Source organism: Patagioenas fasciata, chromosome 7 (genome assembly GCF_037038585.1).
Source record: "Patagioenas fasciata isolate bPatFas1 chromosome 7, bPatFas1.hap1, whole genome shotgun sequence".
Taxonomy (NCBI): Eukaryota; Metazoa; Chordata; class Aves; order Columbiformes; family Columbidae; genus Patagioenas; species Patagioenas fasciata.
Genome location: NC_092526.1, coordinates 22,479,544 through 22,495,998, shown reverse-complemented (window position 1 = coordinate 22,495,998; position 16,455 = coordinate 22,479,544). Strand labels below are relative to the sequence as shown.

The following is a 16,455-nucleotide window of genomic DNA, read 5'->3' as shown; positions in this document are numbered from 1 at the left end:
TCAAATCCATAAAAGAAAAACAAACCAGAAATTACATCAGTTTAATTAATTTAAAATTCTAACTTTAGCCTGTACTGGGAAGTCTTTTGGGTCAGAAAATAAGAGCTGAAAAATAATAGTAAGAAAAAATCTCCTATTTCTCAAACAATTAAAGCACAAGTAGACAAGCTGTTATTACTGGAGAGCTGAATGTTATGTAGTCTGCATCTCAGACAGAAGTAATTTTAGGAAGAAACTTAGGAGCTTGGGAGTAAGAAATACTTTCTCACTATTCCTCATATTAAGAAATGAGCAGCTGCTTAAAAATGCTCAGTGGTTTGGAATGTCAGCCCTAGCACAGGGATGCAACTTAGTGGAAAGATTCACAGCGAAAGTCATCCAGTGCACATCTATGCTTCCGAACCAGTCCCTCCAAAGGCACGCCAGGTTGTTGTGTGACCTGCAAATGGGACATGTTAGCAGGATACAAGGACTTGCTTTTTGCTGGTAGGTCTGAGTATGCAGACACTTCCAAAGTCTCATTAGGACACCAGTCTTTGGAAAGATGTGATTACAAACACAGTGTAATTTAATTTGCTGGCCCGCTTTGCCACAGGGCTGTGATCTCCAGCTTGGTGTTTGGCATGGGAATAATACACCTAGAGCTATAGGTTCAATAAATATATCAGTTAGATTGTGCCTCAGGGCAAATATTCTCTTGAATCTACTGTCCTTCCTGTTAGGTCTTGTGATGTTTTGCTGTACTCATCTACTCACCCCATAAGACATCCATGTGAGCAGCTCTGCGGTTTTATTTTCATGTTTAAACCAAGTAGCTGTAATCAGCTTTTCTATAACCTAAATTGCAGTTGTTATGACCATATTAAAGTACAACTTTACAGGCTCAGCCTGTGACTCTACTATTAGAGGTTTAAACCTCAGCATGGAGAAAGTCTATAATAAAAGTGAAGCTGTCTTTCATATCCTGTGATTCACCACAGCTATATTGGAGAATCGACGGGTTTTGCATCCTGTGCTGTGACATTTGGGACCTGCCCTCTGAGCGCCGGTGGAAGGCTGCACACTCACCAGCTCAGCGTTACAGGTGATACCGCAGGGATGGTGAACCACTGCCTCAGCACTGGCTTGGAGGCAGACACGCCGAGTGACTATATGGGGTGGTTGTTAAGGACTCTGCTCATGAACCTCATCAAAAGTGCATTGATTTCAGAGGGAATGTGGCTTTTCAGTTTTTTCAGTGTTCTTTAGATTAATCCCCAAGACATTCTTATTGTTTAAAGCGATAATGAAAATATTAAGGATCGTGGCGTAAGGAGGTACTAAATGCAGGAACAGAACCTTTTGAAGGCAATAACTTGCCTTATGGCCAGTAGTAGAGTACTACATTACTACTTAAATAAAGATACAGGAATAAATGTTTTATCCCTTATACGCTGTAGGAATAACACTAAGAATGATATAGGAGCGATCTTTTTAACAGTTTGTGTCTAAAGCACATTTACTTGAGGGTACTTCAGTTTAGTAATTACCTCTCAATGGTAATTTCTACATTTAAAAGTCACTGTGAATAACCTTTCATCCTTCTGTTCCAAAAATAAGAAGTGCAAAACAAGCTTTGCAGTCTGAAAACCTAGGAACCAAACTCTGAAATAGCTCCAGCTGTGACGTTCAGGAAATCAGCCAGTCTGCTTCCAGCTCCTGTGTCATTAAAAACTTCAGCCTATCAATAAAAGGAATGGACGCTTTATTTATCTTCCCAGAGAGTACTGATACACATCTTAAATATCTCTGATTAAATCAATACACTGTCAAAGTGAATCTGTTAGTAGTAGTCACCGCAACAGTGACAATGCAGCAGTTACTAAAGATGTTCTTAAAGTTATTCTGAAAGTGACACTTGAAAGCAAATTTTTAAATTAGATCAGATTTTTGAACAGGTGGTTGGCAGGTCTTGCTCCAATGCTGATGGAGTTAATGCCTTTGATCCACTAGGCACTATTTTTTCAGTCGTCTTAGAGTAGCATGAAAACTGGTGATTGTTTCTCATAGATCACTTGTTTGCTTGGATTTGGGGAATTCAGGTTTCTTTTTTCCACTTGCTTCAGGGGTTATGGTAGGAAAGACTTCAGTCATAAGTTTGCTATTTCTTGGTACATCTGGACAATGTATTATTTGATTCAAAAGCTAAATTAAAAATGAGGGGAAAAAAGGTTCAGTTCAAGTGAAATGCAGTTTTTCCCATTTTTTCTGAAAAATAAGATCAGTTTGTGTTGATGCAAAATATTTTCTTTAGCCTAAATGTTTCACCTAATAGTTATTTTTTCCTCTAAAATGTTTCTAAATGAGAACTTTATTTTCAAGGTAAAAACTGAATGTTTTAATTCAGAAATGTCAAAATAAGCTCTAAATTCTACTTGTTTTTACCCTTAAAGCTATTTTAGCTATTCACAGGTTTGGATAATAATTATTATTTCTCTGAAAATGTTGATGTGAATTTAGTATTTGCATAAAGCGCTGTTTTAATGCCTTTCCCTCACATTTCCAACATGACTGCAGATACACCTAGTATAATAGGGGACTGAATCTTATTTTCTGTCTACATAAGGCTTGCAAAATGCACATTTCGTAATACATTGCAATGAAGCATCATAGAAATTGTCCTGATAGGTATCAGATTAAAATGATCTTCTCTTCGTTATCTAATTTATACCATGTACCTCAATTCTATGTCCTGTTTTTTCTCCTCCTTTTGTTTTTATTTTATTTGACACAATTATCATTCCGACTTACCTATTTAAAAAAATAACTTAATTTTTAAAGCTCAGTTTTTTTCAGATTTTTCTTCTGGTTTTGTAACTTAATTTTTTGTAATAGATATATTCTAAAGCTACATGATGTCAAGCAATACCTGGACTGACAGAATTTGAAAATACTGAAGTATCTCACCTATGTGTAAGATCATGCTTCTGCTTTTTTGCTTTTTCTACCGTAACTACTACTTCAATATAAAAGATATTCAGTTAGAATGTTTCTGGTTTGCCTTCAAACTGCATTAGGTTAGCTTTATAATGTAATCTAAAGTCTAGTCTCTGTATACTTACCTCTTTCCTTATACATAACTATAGCTTTTAAAAACGACTAGGGAATCTGAAATCAAAATTAAGGTACCTTTATGAGGACTTCATTTCAAAGGATTTAAGGTTGTCTCATAACTCAAAAATACATACATAAGTGTGTTATGTATACACAAACAGATATAACTATGATATAGAGATTTTAACAGAGGGTGTTTTAAATAATGCTATGAAACAACATAGATGCACAATGTTATTTACTTTTTTTAAAAAGTAATCATAGTTGTGTGTTAGCAGGATTTATTTCACATGATTTTCATAGCATTCCTGGTTATAATTCAGATCAAGATTGCACTTTTATTGTATATAAAACTGGTTGGTTGGACAGAAACCAGCACATCAGACTAAGAAATTGTGCTGTGAACTCCAGAATTAAAGAAGCCTGTTACCCTCCCAATGTGTGTCTCTTGGTTGACTGACTTTGGCTTTAAAAAAGATGCAACTTCAAAATAAGGCTTTTCTTGTGACTAATACATTCACCAGGTTTCAGTCTTGTGTGGCTGATATGGGATTCTCTGGTGGCCTATAGGGGGTGGTCTCTTGCTGTTACCTCTCCCTTGATTGTTCTTGCAAGGTCTTTCTTTCTCCCCTCTCTCTCTCCAACTGTCTACTTTTACAAAAGTAGTAGGAACATAATTATTGTTGTAAACTCTCAGCCTGTGTCAAATCTGGTTGAACCAGCTGGCTAGTTTTCAAAAGTCCGTGCAGGGCAGGAGACGCTCAGAGGCACACAGAGACAGGACGACAGCGTAAGCTTTCTTGCATTGGGAATCAGTGAAATCAACAATAGCCACAAACTTTATTTCCTGAAATCCTGTGAATTCTGTAAAGCTGTGTCAAAAGTACTCCAGTTATCCAGCTGAGAAGTGCAGTAGTGGACTTTTCTGTTCCAACAGATTTTGGTGGCATGCTCTTATAATAGACCCCCTGCCTCCTTGTCACACCAGCATCTGCTTATTATGCTTGAGAAACCTGGCATGGTCTTGAGCCATCATTTCACACAATTCTAGAACATGGTAACTTCTTTCTTCCCTTGTTCTTTTTCTTTCATGAATTTGCCAATGTGGCAAGTGGCTTGGATGGTTTGGCTGCTTCAGGATTGGGGCTTGTAAGGTGAGGAAAGTCTCAAGCGTCTTCTGTTCAGCCTTCCCGGCAATAAAGACTTCTTTTAGTATAAGTTTGAAATTCAACTGCAAATGTTTTGCCTTGAGGCTTAGGAGATTCTGGAGATTCAAGACTTAAGAGATTCTTCTAATTTTATCTCTAATGTGTCTTGGACCTTTAATGTAAGGAACCCCCCTTAGTTCGCAAAAACCCTAGTAACGTGTCCTGGCAGGCCAGCTGTGCTCAAGGCATTTTCCAGTGGTGTTCCACTGCATTTAACATTTGTGGTTCTGTGGCCAGGGTATGTGGTCAGGGTATTAATTCACAGCATTTCTGGGGAACAGCATCCTGGGTGGGCTGTAGAAGGAAGCGATGGAACTAGTCATTAATTAAATTCTCCCTTCTGCAGACAGCCCTACCCTTGAAGGACCTATTTCTTAGTGAACAAGCAGCAAAGAAAACACTGATTTATGAAAGTTAATCCAGCAAGCTGGACACTGATGTGTTATTCACCAGATTGGCCCCTCCCTGGAGCTTTGTTTGACAGACCTGTTTGGGAATGAGAGAGGGCATCTCTCCTTTCCTGGAGCTGCTTCTGTTTCTAAAGTTCCACTTCATATCCCATGTTTAAATTTTGCTGTGGCGTAAGTATTACCATAGTGAGAGAGAATCAGGCAGGCTGAGGACTTGAGTATTGACACCTTGTTTATAGCACTGCTGGGTGTGAGAGCTTTCTAACTAAAGTTTGCTTGCAACAGTGTAGTTTTTACTTAGTTGCACTAAAAATAACTCTTGTTAGGATTTGTACTAACAGTAATTGTTTTTTCTTGATCGAAGTGCTAGTTATAGGATACATATTTCATATTAGGCCTATAAAATATATTGTCTTCCAGTAATGGGAGAATTGGGGAGGCTCAGAGGTGGCAATAGCAGGAGAAACAAAAAATAAAGCTGTAGGATTACAGTGTTGCTGTCAGCCATTTCAACTTGAACTACTGTATTTTTACCAGCTGCTTCTTGAATGTGCTGGGGAGCACTTTGAGGGAAGAGAAACAAAACCTAACTTACCCAAACCACTGTGGCTCCAATTTTAGAAATGAAAATAAATATCGAACATACATATAATCATATACAATGGCAAAGACAGACACAATGACGTCTCAGGCTTTCTCTGTGGTGCTACTGGCATGCAGTAGAGTAATTGCCACATTATCCAGCTCAATTTGAATGGAACTGAGTCAAATTTAATTAGTTCCTGTCTTTAGAGCATTTCTTCACCCATAGCACTTGCAGTCTTTAGGGTCCTGCTGTGCAACTGTCATGTTCTGCACAAAATGCAAGCTGTTAGGGGAATCCCATTCTGAAACCTGCCCTCGTTTACCGTTACATACTGTGACTCCTACACTAGCAGTGGTCCAGTTTTTGTTTGTCTCTTTCTTCTAGGATATCTTTACATTCTTATTTCACATGGTGCTGCATGGCAGCCTGGCTGGTCCAGCCCTTAAGCCCTGGAAATGTCCTTCATGGATTAGACCATATTTAGACCCTTTTCTTGCAGATTTTTGTTCCATATCTGTCTGCAGTCATTGCCACACTGCCTGTACCAAATTACTTGTCACCTCATCTACTCTGAAATTTTTTGCTTCTCATTTATTGATCAAATGCTATTGAACAGTAAATACCATTTTGGATTTTAGTTCTCTTATTTTTGTGAAGAAGTGCTACACAGTAATGAGTTTAAAACGCTACTTTATGATTTTAGTTTTGTGTTTAACATAAGTACAGTCTTCTAAAATTACAGAATGCTTTCCTAATTCTAATGATAGACATCACAAAATTGCCCACCAAACCTATGGAAGGTGCTCTATTTCAAATTCAAAATTGTTGTTCAAATTATACTGAGTATGACTGGAATACTTCCAGAACATTTTAATTACACCTAAATGATAGGAAAATATTTTCTTAAAATACAACCTTAAAAATCTACAGAAATAGTTGTGGAACTCTGAATGCTTAATTATTCCTTCTATTCCTGGCTTTTTGCAAAAGTATAAAAAACCCCACTGATTTGTTCTACTTAAAGCTGTTGATGTAGCTCATGTTAAACAGATTAAATACAAATTTGGTGTGACTGCATTTCAAATCACATGGCAAAACAAAAATGTGGATAGAGCAGATAACTGTTAAAGACTAAAAGTTCGGAGAATTAAGTTGTGCAATGAATGCTCGAGGTGTGGTTTTGTCTCATGCAGGGCTCTTCAGCTCAGCTGGTCACCAGCTTTAACAACGTGTGACTGTTCCCCCAGCTGTTGAGCCCTCCTTGCTCTGGAAGGGACTTGTTCCTTCTCGGCTGTGTCCTGCCTGGTTGGTTCCAGCAATGGAGAGAGGGGGAGCTTTACCATCCAGCCCCCAGCCAAAGCATTGCTTGCTCAAGTTTTTAAGTTTCTAGAAAGACCTAAGACCAAAATTTTCATGAGTTGATTAAACTATGTTAATGGGGTGATGAGACCAATTTCAAACTCGTTTGGCATAGAACATGTACTTAATGGTTTCTTATGCTCATCTTGAATGAACAGCAGAAATGGAGTCCTCCAGTATCAATAAATATTAATTCAGACTATTAAATACATGCCCCATTTTAGCTACATGAATCATTCAATTGAAGTCTAAAAGGATGGCTGTCCTTACAAGCTGAAAGAATATAAACCATTTAAGAAATAACAGTTTATCTAGGCTCATCTATTTACATATTTATTGGATCTTTCTTACAGTATAATTTCACACCAATAACAGAATATCACTCTCATCCAGACCTCTTGTGAGTCTTTTTCCTTGCTCAGTTCTGTTTTAGACACTCTTTTGATGTACTCATAGGGAATGTCTCTTGTTCCTTTGTCAACATTGCCCCCAAAACATAAGCACAGGCAAGTGAGTGCAATAGGAGAGGGATTTGAAACAGTTAAGCCAATACAAGAGTAGTCACAGGAAAATTGTTTCTTTCAGAAGGTGCTTAATCACTCTCTGATGCCCACTGAAATGGATTCCGTTTGGACAAACGTGGCTCTAATCAGAGCGAATACTGAAATAAACTGTACCTCAGTGGCCATTTGAACAACTGGGTTTGCACAAGTGCCCTTGGTTTTATTTTTTTTCTTGGAAACATTTTCCTTTTTGTCTTTCTTAATCAGATTTATGAGTTTGTATACTGCAACACTGATTCCCTTTTTTCCCAAGAAGATTCTGAGCTGCCAAGGTACACCTTGAAACTCCTGTTTTTTTAATGAGCTTAGATGACACAATGTAGATCCTTCTTGCTCAGTGCAAACCATTTACTTACTCACCATTGTTTCACCATCTTTCAAGGAAATCACCACAGGCTGAATGTGTCAGGTACTCTTCCCAGGTTTTATTGCAGTTATTTGCTATGATGAAATCATAAAGTACGTCACCTTCTTGCTCAAATTCCATAGGTCTTTATCTTGAATTCTTCTGATCTGTTAAATAATTGTTTCTGTAACCAATTCTATTGTTTCTTTCACATCAGTTCACCTAGAACGCAATTCAGTCTTTGCTCATTAGAAACCAATTGAGCCTCATAATTGTTGTCCTTCCTAAGCAGCATGGCTAGCCAAAATAGCCTACATGTTTTCCTAGTTAGGATAGGAAATTGTAAGGAAATAAGAGTCCTTTGATGCCATTAAATCTGTTTTCAGGATCTGTGATTACAGTTCCTGCTTTCTCAAGCATGGGAGAATTCAAAACACGAGAGTATCTTCCTGCTGCAGCCTCTTTCAGCCAGCACCCAGTACAAAGGCCTCTGACTTTCCTGGGCAGGCTTCAGCGCTGCTTTGGCCCTTGTCATTATGTTGTTCCTGAGCTTTGCCTTTATTTCCTCTGAACTGTCTCCTACCTACTGCCCAGCTCCCTGGGCAGCCTGCAGAACCTTCTCTGCTGGTAGTGTTCAAACTGCTGAGCAACCTTGTATTTATCTTTGGTTTGCCAAAGAAACATTTGCTAAGTATTCTTTTGCAGCCCTTATTATTGAAAGATGGTGGTTCAGTCCCGCAATTTCAACCCAAGAGACAAATACTATATGAAGGACTATCTCAGGAGGATGTGGAAGAACGATCGCTGCTACTTGTTCCAAATAAGACCTACATATTCTCAACACAAGAAACTTGTTGCTCTTACAGTGAAACTATTTGTATTAAAATTTTATTCAAAATGGTGTTTCCAAGTGTATCTAAGACAGCTAGTGGCAGGTCTTGGTGAAATGCCATTGTCCCTGCAATGTCTGAAAACACAGAAGAAAGTTTCAACAAATTTGTCCCTGCTTTGTATTAGAAAAACAAAGCCTTAGAAAAAAAAGTATCAGTAATAAGATTTTCTTTTTATTGCAGAATCATTATTAAGGCTAATGTGAAACTGTATCACAGATTTTGAATCAAGTTGTGAAATATTCTGGGTGTTGTAATTCCCAGTTAAGCCAATGTAAATTGGGATGGTTGGGAGACTGCATAAATTTCACCATTGATTTTAGTAAGAAACCAGTGAAACAATAATTTTAAAAGAGTTAAGTATTTAGACTTCTAAGTAATTGTTACACAACTTGGAAGCAACAGTTACCAAGTACCAAGAGCTCTTTAGCGCTCTTCTCGTTATTTTGTGTGCTTCTTACGTATGCTCTGTGGAAGTAGCAGTGCTAGAACGGGACAGTCATCCAAATTCTGTCTTTAACAGGTAAGTTAGAGCCAGTGCTCTTATTCGAACTAACAAACGAGAGAACTGGATACATGCAACACTGCTTGCAAAACTGCAGCTCTTACTGCCTGAGGCTACCGATGACGGGCATCGTTTCCTCCGTCTGGAGGAGCCGCCGTGAGTTACAGCCCGAGGGTGTGCGCGGGAACCCGGCGGGCTCAACCCGGGGTCCTGCGCAGACGTGTGGAAGAACCACGCGCTTGCTGGCGGTGCGGGGAGCCGCGCTGCGCGTGTCCCGCGCGGAGGAAGCGGCAGCAGGGGAGTGCGGGCAACCCCGCTGCGTCCCTTTGGTTGGGCTTGATCTGTACCTGATCGGGAGGGGTTAAGAACATGATTTTTAAAAGGAAGAGGGGGGGAGAATTGATGTTTGGCATTGCTGTTGCTTCCGGCTGTCAGAGCCTCGATTTCCACCCGGGGTCTGCGCTGCTCTGCGGTGAAGCCGTAGTTGCCGCTACCTCCGCCGCGTGAGCCGCCCGGGGTTTGAAAATAGCGCGCACCTCCGCAGCGCCGGCAGCTTGGCGCTCACGATCCTTCGGGGACCCGTGTCCCTCCTTCAGCGCCCACAGCCGCGGCTGTTCCCCCGGCGGCGGAGGCGGTGAGTGACCCGCACCCCCCGGCGCTGCGCCGCACTGACCCGCGCGCACGGCCGCCAGGGGGGACCGGGCAGCGGCTGCCGGCCCCGCGGCCGCCCGCCTCCCGACATGGTATCACCCGAAACCCGTATCCCGCCGTGGCGTGGTATATCCCGGCGCGGGAGGCGCTTCCCCAGGCCGGGCGCGCCCGCCGCCCCCAAGCCCCGCTCGTCCCCCGCGCCGAGAGGAACAAGGGCGCGCCCGCCGCTCCCTCTCTTTGTGTGCGAGCAGGCAGCGCGCGCGGGCGGGCGGGCCCGAGACACAGCGCGGCGGAGGGCGCCGGGCAGCGTGAGAGGCGGCGAGCGGCGGTTTGGAGAGCCGCCGCGGGGGCGGGAGGAAGGTGGAGTGAGGAACGCGGGGCGGTGGCGGAGGCAGCGGCGGGTCGGGGGGCGGGGAGGGAGGCAGGAGGCAGGCCGGCTGGCGGATAATGATGGCGTGGTGTACGCGGCCGCTGGGCGGCCGGCAGCGCTGAGGGGAAGGAGCAGGCGGGACCCCCGCCCCCAGGTAGGCTGACTCGGGAAGTTTGGGGCGAGGTGCCGGGGCGGCTCTGCCTCGCGCCCCGCAGGCCCCGCAGCGCTGAGGCACCGCCACGGGGAAGCTCCAACTTCGGGCCGAAACTTGAGGCTTCCGCGCAGCGCGGAGGCGCCCGGGCCCCTGCGCCCCGCCGAGCCGCGGCTTGTGCGGCGGGGTCCGGCCCGGGCCCAGCCTCCGCGGGCAGCAGGAAGGGCCGGGCGCTGTCCCCCCGCGCTGCGGGGCCCGAAACGGCCGTTGGCGGGAGGGGCGGGCAGCCGGGAGCCGCGGGGGGGTCGCCCGCCGCCGCTGCATCCCGCGCCGGAGCCGCCAGGTCGGTGCAGCTGGGGCTCCGCGTCCCGGCGGACACAATGGGCTTTATCCCGCGGGGAGGTCTCGGGCGGCGTTTCCCACCCCGAGTTTCGGATTCGTGTCACACGCCGGCGAGGCCCCGAGTTAATGGAAACTCTCTCTTTCTGCAGATGGCTTTCCGGATACCGCGATCCGCACCGGGCATAATACCCGATGTGGCCATTTACACGCTTTGATTTCTTTCTCTCCACGTCTGCTCCCCAGCGCTCCATTTCCGTGAGGGTGGGGAGGCTGGCCCAGTGAAAGGCTGCTTTTCGCATCTCCTGGGGGATCTCATCTGCCTGGTGTTGGAGGGTGAAGGCTTTGTGCCTGGGAGCTGTCGTTGCCATTCTTTTTCTGGAGTCGAGGGAGCTTTCTCTCTGACAATGATGAAAACCGAAGGCAAAGGGGAAAGGACTTTGAGAAGTGCTTCCCCACACCGAAATGCCTATAAATCTGATTTCCATGCTATCAAATGCTCTTTTGATGGCATAAACAATCCTGAAAATGCTTCCAACAAAACAGGCTTGCATCAGAAGCTGAGCACCTCTGCCAATGGAGGGGGAAATGACCCACACAGTCGAGGGAGAGCTGCCACTTATGGCAATAGGGTACACAAGATCAAAAATATGTTTCTGCAAATGGGAGGCTCTTCTTCCACACCTTCTTGTGAAAGCAGTCCACCTACTGAGACCAAGTTAATCAGCCGGGCCACAGCAGCAGAGTACGGATCTTCTCCAGGTAACCCATCTTTCCTCATTGTCCAAAAAAATAATCTTCTCAATACAAGTACCAGCCCCTGCGGCAGTCCTGTGGATTCGTTGTCTGTGCCTTCTGCTGCTGACAAGGTCATTCGTAGCAACAATGAGGCAGACTTGGACAAAGTTGCCTTGGCAGAAAAGTTTTCAGAGACCAGGAAGCTATTTGAGAGAAATATAAAACAACGCAGCTCAGTGGATAGATATTCCCCCAGCAAATGTGAAAGAAGTGAGGATAAGAGAAGACGTGGTTCAGCTTCTGATTCCAGCAATGTGGTGGACCACTTCAGTTTTGATGCAGAAGTGAGTCTTCCAGTTGCGCTGGAGAAAGCTGTACATCAAGGTAATGGGGAGTCGAAGCAGCAACATCCCACTAGTGGTTTCAAATACTCCTTCCTGAATGCAGGGCCCATTTCAAGGAGACTGGAAAGCTTTCTGGGTGACAGTGATACTGAAGAATCCAAAGAAATTTCCAAAAATGATAGTCCTTTGAATCAGGACCCTTTGAAAGGCCACTACAGTTTGGATTCATCTGCTGTTGCTGAAGGTTGTTCGGAGGAGGCTGTGTCCACCAAAGCATCAGTGATCCCCAGAGATGAGCTGAGCAAGGTCCTTGGCAAAGACAAAAGAGAGCAACTGGTACTTGAGAGAAGTCTGTGGGATATCGGCGGTACACCTGGTCAGGAGGCTCAGCGGAGATCAGGTACTGTTCTCTCCCAGGTTTCCCCTGTGGCGGGGACTTGCGCAGAACTGGTTGCACAAGATGAAACCTCAGGGCATGAAAAAGGTTTGGAGAAAGATCACATTGTTCAAGAGGATCAACCACTCAGATGTCAAGTACAGGAAGGCAAGAAGAGCAACTACTCCTTGGATGTAGTAGAAGAGTTTACGGAAGGCAGCGAGACCAATTGGGAGGAAGAAAGAGAGGGGATGTCTGTGAAAGATGGTCCAGTTACACGAGTTCAGGATGTTCTAGAGCAGGAAGAGGATACTGAGGAACAGGACCAAGTGGTAGAAAAGCAGAGTGAGAACTTCAGTGCTTTCGGCATAGAGAATGCAGCTTTTGATGATGACAGGGATACAGAGCCGGAAAACCAAGGGCCTGAAGGCAAAGAAATTTTGGAGGGAGAGGAGGAAGAGTATATGTATGAGAGCGAATATGAGGAGTTTCCTGGACTTTCTGAAGAAGAAGATCCTGAGCCAGACCGAAAAGTCAAATTCTCAACAGCTCCTATCAAGGTAAGTACCTTTGAATTTTCCTTATTTTATTGTTTCACAGTCAGAAGTACCCAGGAAATACATTTTTGTGGTGTTTTTTTCAAAGCCCTAAAAACCGTTAAAATGTAAGTTTAGCTTTTATTCAAAACTGAATAAGAGGGAAGTTATAACCTCTCTACAAAATTTATAAATTAGTCACAAGTGATTTGTGAGTCACAACAGCTTCATGAGCTAGTCAGCATAGCGAAACACGTGAGATTTTATTTAATGGGCGTTTGCAGGAACACTAAACTTTTAGGAATAGACATAAACAAAGGTGGTCTTTAATACTTGCCTTCATTTGTTCAAAATTGAGGCATTCCATTAGGAAGGTTTTTTTCAGTTTTGCTTGTACTAAAGTTTTAAAAAGAACAAAACAAAAACCTCATAGCAGACCTTCAGATTCAACTTCAAACTGGTTTTCAGAAGTAACTGTGAGAAAATATCAAATGGTTGATTCCTTTTATGTAAGATTTTAGAATTCTCTCTAATAATAGCCTTACATATGTTGTTTGGTTTTTTTACTGGCTTGGTGAGCAAGCTGTCTGAGTGTTAACACAATTACTTCGGAGCTATGAAGTTGCAGAAGTAGAACTTACAGGGCAGACTGGATAATGGGTTGTGTAAGTGAAAACACTAACAAGTTAGAAAGACTTAGGTGTCTGATCTTCCTGTACCAAAAATACCCACAAAATAAGTCATTCCACAATTCAAACCATGTTTACCTATAGTCTCATTGCAGACTTCAGTTATTCTAGTCCTTAATGTTTGTGAGGAAATTTGGGAGATGCACACCACGGTGGAATTGGAAACTGTCCAGACTTTCTCAAGCATGCTTCTCTTCTTCTACTATTACATGGATGAAAAATAGTGTCTTTAGTAAACAATTTTTACACTTTGTTTCTACAGAGTCAGGACTAGTTTTTACTGATCAGGGGGATGTAAAAATTCCAAGTCCTGTACTTCCTGCAGTGGAGAGCTGTAATTTCCCAGTTTGTTAAACACACGCCTGTTCTGTACCCCAGAAAATGCTTTGGGTGTGGCAAAATTAAGAGTTTTTTTACATGTGGGTTTTTTATAGTCTCTCCATAGCCAGACCGACTTTAAATGGGTTTCTTGCAGTTGATGCTGCTTTAGTGGTGACCTGGAGCGCTGAAGAGGGGAGTGCCACGATGGGAAACTGCATAATGAGTGGTGCAGGCTGTGAGAGAGCCGGAGGGGCATCAGTCCATTTCCTCTCGCATTTGTGCACTGAGTATCTGAGGAGAGTGCTGTGTAGAGTCTACTGTAAATGTGTGTTCGTTGAGTGACTGCTGGTTGCCTGCTGTAGGCAGGGTTTTACTGATCACTGCTGAAATCCTACTGAAGCAGTGGCTCTGACAGACTTTTCCTGCCTTCTCTGTTACGTCTATGCTAGACTTAGTTCAAACCATTAGCAGAGATCTCTGTGCCAACTGTGATGGAAGCGCTTCTGGAGACAAACCTCACTTTCTGGTAACTAGCACTGTTCAATTACAGCTGCTTCTCTGAAAGCCACAGGATCCAACCTGTACCAGATCAGCAATTACACAACCGAGAGATGAATGGTTAGTAGCAACTGTTAGCAGTTTTCCATTAAAAATAACGTAGTTCTTGCCATAATGCCCCACTTGGATTGACAGAATAAACTGTACTTAATAGCAATATGGTCAGTGAACTTTCTTTATAAGGCCCTAAAATTGAAGCTTGTGCTACTTGCCTTCCTTTATCCCTTTTCAGTGAAACTTGACTATATCTTTTCTATAATGGGTGTAGGGATCTCTTCCTCTATGTCATTTTCAATAGCTCTTTCCCCTCTGTTCCACATGTCGAAGCAATGATTTATTTTCCCTTGTCTGTCTCTTTGTTTCATATTTTCTATGATACTTGGTGGGAATGAGTCCTGGTATATGGTTTTTGGCTTTTGTGTCTGTAAAATACAGCATTCCAACTTCTTTTGCACTTCCCCAGAATTTTTTTTAGTAATGTACATTTAATATCTCATTAACTTTTTAGAAAAATCCCACTTTTAGTTCACAGAAGGAAATCTCTCATTGACTTTTTGCATAGATTTTAGTGCATCTTAAATTGGAAGAGGAAAAAAAAAATCCTGAGTGGTAGCAAAAGATTATTCCTAGTCCCCACCATAGCTTAGAGCAGTACCATAGTGAGAAATTATCTTCTTTCTTCAGCTTTATTTAGACTAATAAGTTGGACTGAAATCTGAGTGCCATTCCAGACATCCATAGCCACAGAGAAGGGCTGTGTTTCTTCTCCTCTTGGGCACTCCTGAGAGGCCAGGCTGGCCTTGGCATTCTTGCTGTTTTCCTTCTGCACCTCTTCAGTGATTATGAAGAAACCATCTCTATCTTTGGCAGTCGCTGTTCAGCAGGTGTCTGGTAGAGTTGGAGAATTCAAAACATGCAAAAGGTGTTTGGGCAAGAAAAAGCATGTCCTCAAATCATCAAAGTTCTGCAGCAATGGAGCTCTGATATTTGATGTACCCAAAAGGGAAGCTGGATATGTATGTAGGTAATGGATGTAATTTACACACGGGCACCTTAAAAACAGTGTTTAAGCTGCAGCAGCAAAGAGAACTTGATTAATATCTGTGTTTGGAAGTTTCTAGTTGGTTGTGAAATTGGCAGGGCTTTTCAGTGGAAGGAGACTGTGGAGCTCCCAGGGGATGTGTGAGGGAGCTGTAACACTGTTAGCCCTACATCTGACTTGTGCTGGAGATCCGTAATTGCTGACATCTGTAGCAGGGCTTAAGAACATAATTTAATATGATAATTTCAGGAAAGACAGAGCATAATTATGCAAATACTCCATTATTTTGAGTTGCCCTGTGCCTGTGAAAATAAGCATAGATGAGACTTTTTAAAATAAATGTTTCAGTTCTGTAGAAGCTGGTGATAAATGAGGTCTGGGAAGATTTTGTACTTCCAGTGGGTGACCTGACTCTTTTGAGTTCCGCTGCTGTTTGATCTCTGCAAACCTAAGGAACATTATGTTTCAGTTGCTTGTTTTTCCTACGGTAGTAAAGAAAGTCATACTGTACAGTTATTAGCAGAACTTCACAGACTGGATTTGTGTTATGGTACATGAGCTATTTTTAGTCTCTTGTTGCCACATATGAAGCCAGTAAGGAATGTAAAGCACACTCAGCTGTCCAAGATATTTGCAAGGGAACTGATTTTGTCTTGAAGTTTTCTAAGTAAACTGTGTAAACAATCAGCATTACAGACAGTGCAAATAATGTCAGGTAACTGTGCTGTCATCCTTTTATATTTGACTTTGCTTTTGTAATGTAAAGGTTAAACTCACTTTCAATTATGTGATTACCTTGAAGGCTTTAATTAACATAAGTGTAATGACTGAGTACTGTTTGACATTTTTAATTTTGAAACTTTCCATTGGGAGAACAAATGCCTGTTTCCAGTTTGACTTCTTGAGATGATTTTGCTTCTGACTCTGTCAAACTTTGTCCTCAAAACCTTTAATAGCATGGTGACTAAGTTCTGCAATGATTTATGATTCTTAGAAATTCTGTAGCCCAGGTGAACTGAAAAGATAGTACAGCTGCTATTGGCTTCTTTGTGTTTAATTAGCAGCGTTATCCAGTTTATGTTGCATGGGAGTGTCTGTTCCCACCTTTTTGTGAATGATACTTTCATTTAAGATTATTAAGCTAAGAACACAGGTTTGTTTTTTTGTTTTGTTTGTTTTTAAAAGGCAAAGAACAAACCCAAACCTTCCTAAAGCCTCTACTTTTCTATTTGTCACAGTTGAGCTACAAGTTTAAGCTTAAATAAGGAAACTGAAAGCAGTTTCATAGCTCTGAAGTTCTGAAGCTCAGTTTATCCCTTGCATCAACATTACAATGTCTGTAACTTAACAGCGTAAAAACTTTTCTTCATATTTTTATCT

The 16,455-nt window shown here is 42.5% G+C and overlaps 1 protein-coding gene and 1 long non-coding RNA gene across 7 annotated transcripts in view; both read left to right on the top strand.

Annotated features, from left to right (window-relative positions):
* Positions 1–3,522, top strand: part of LOC136103198 (uncharacterized) — a 74,030-nt gene extending 70,508 nt beyond the window's left edge. The window contains exon 9 of the long non-coding RNA XR_010651576.2: positions 981–3,522. This is a non-coding gene — a long non-coding RNA (uncharacterized lncRNA). The remainder of the gene's footprint in view (positions 1–980) is intronic.
* Positions 3,523–9,571: 6,049 nt separating this feature from the next.
* LOC136102964 (neurabin-1-like) overlaps positions 9,572–16,455 on the top strand; it is a 41,640-nt gene continuing 34,756 nt past the window's right edge. For 3 of the 6 annotated variants that reach the window (XR_011740000.1, XM_065840615.2, XM_065840610.2), the window contains exons 1-2: positions 10,017–10,135; positions 10,624–12,489. Coding sequence is in view for 5 of the 6 variants with exons in the window: in XM_065840615.2 (XP_065696687.1) it covers positions 10,879–12,489 (1,611 nt within the window). In the remaining variant the exon portion in view is untranslated. Of the gene's footprint in view, positions 9,595–9,814; positions 9,972–10,016; positions 10,136–10,334; positions 10,476–10,623; positions 12,490–16,455 lie in introns of those variants that run through there. The other 3 variants (XM_065840614.2, XM_065840611.2, XM_065840612.2) reach the window with 3 other exon arrangements.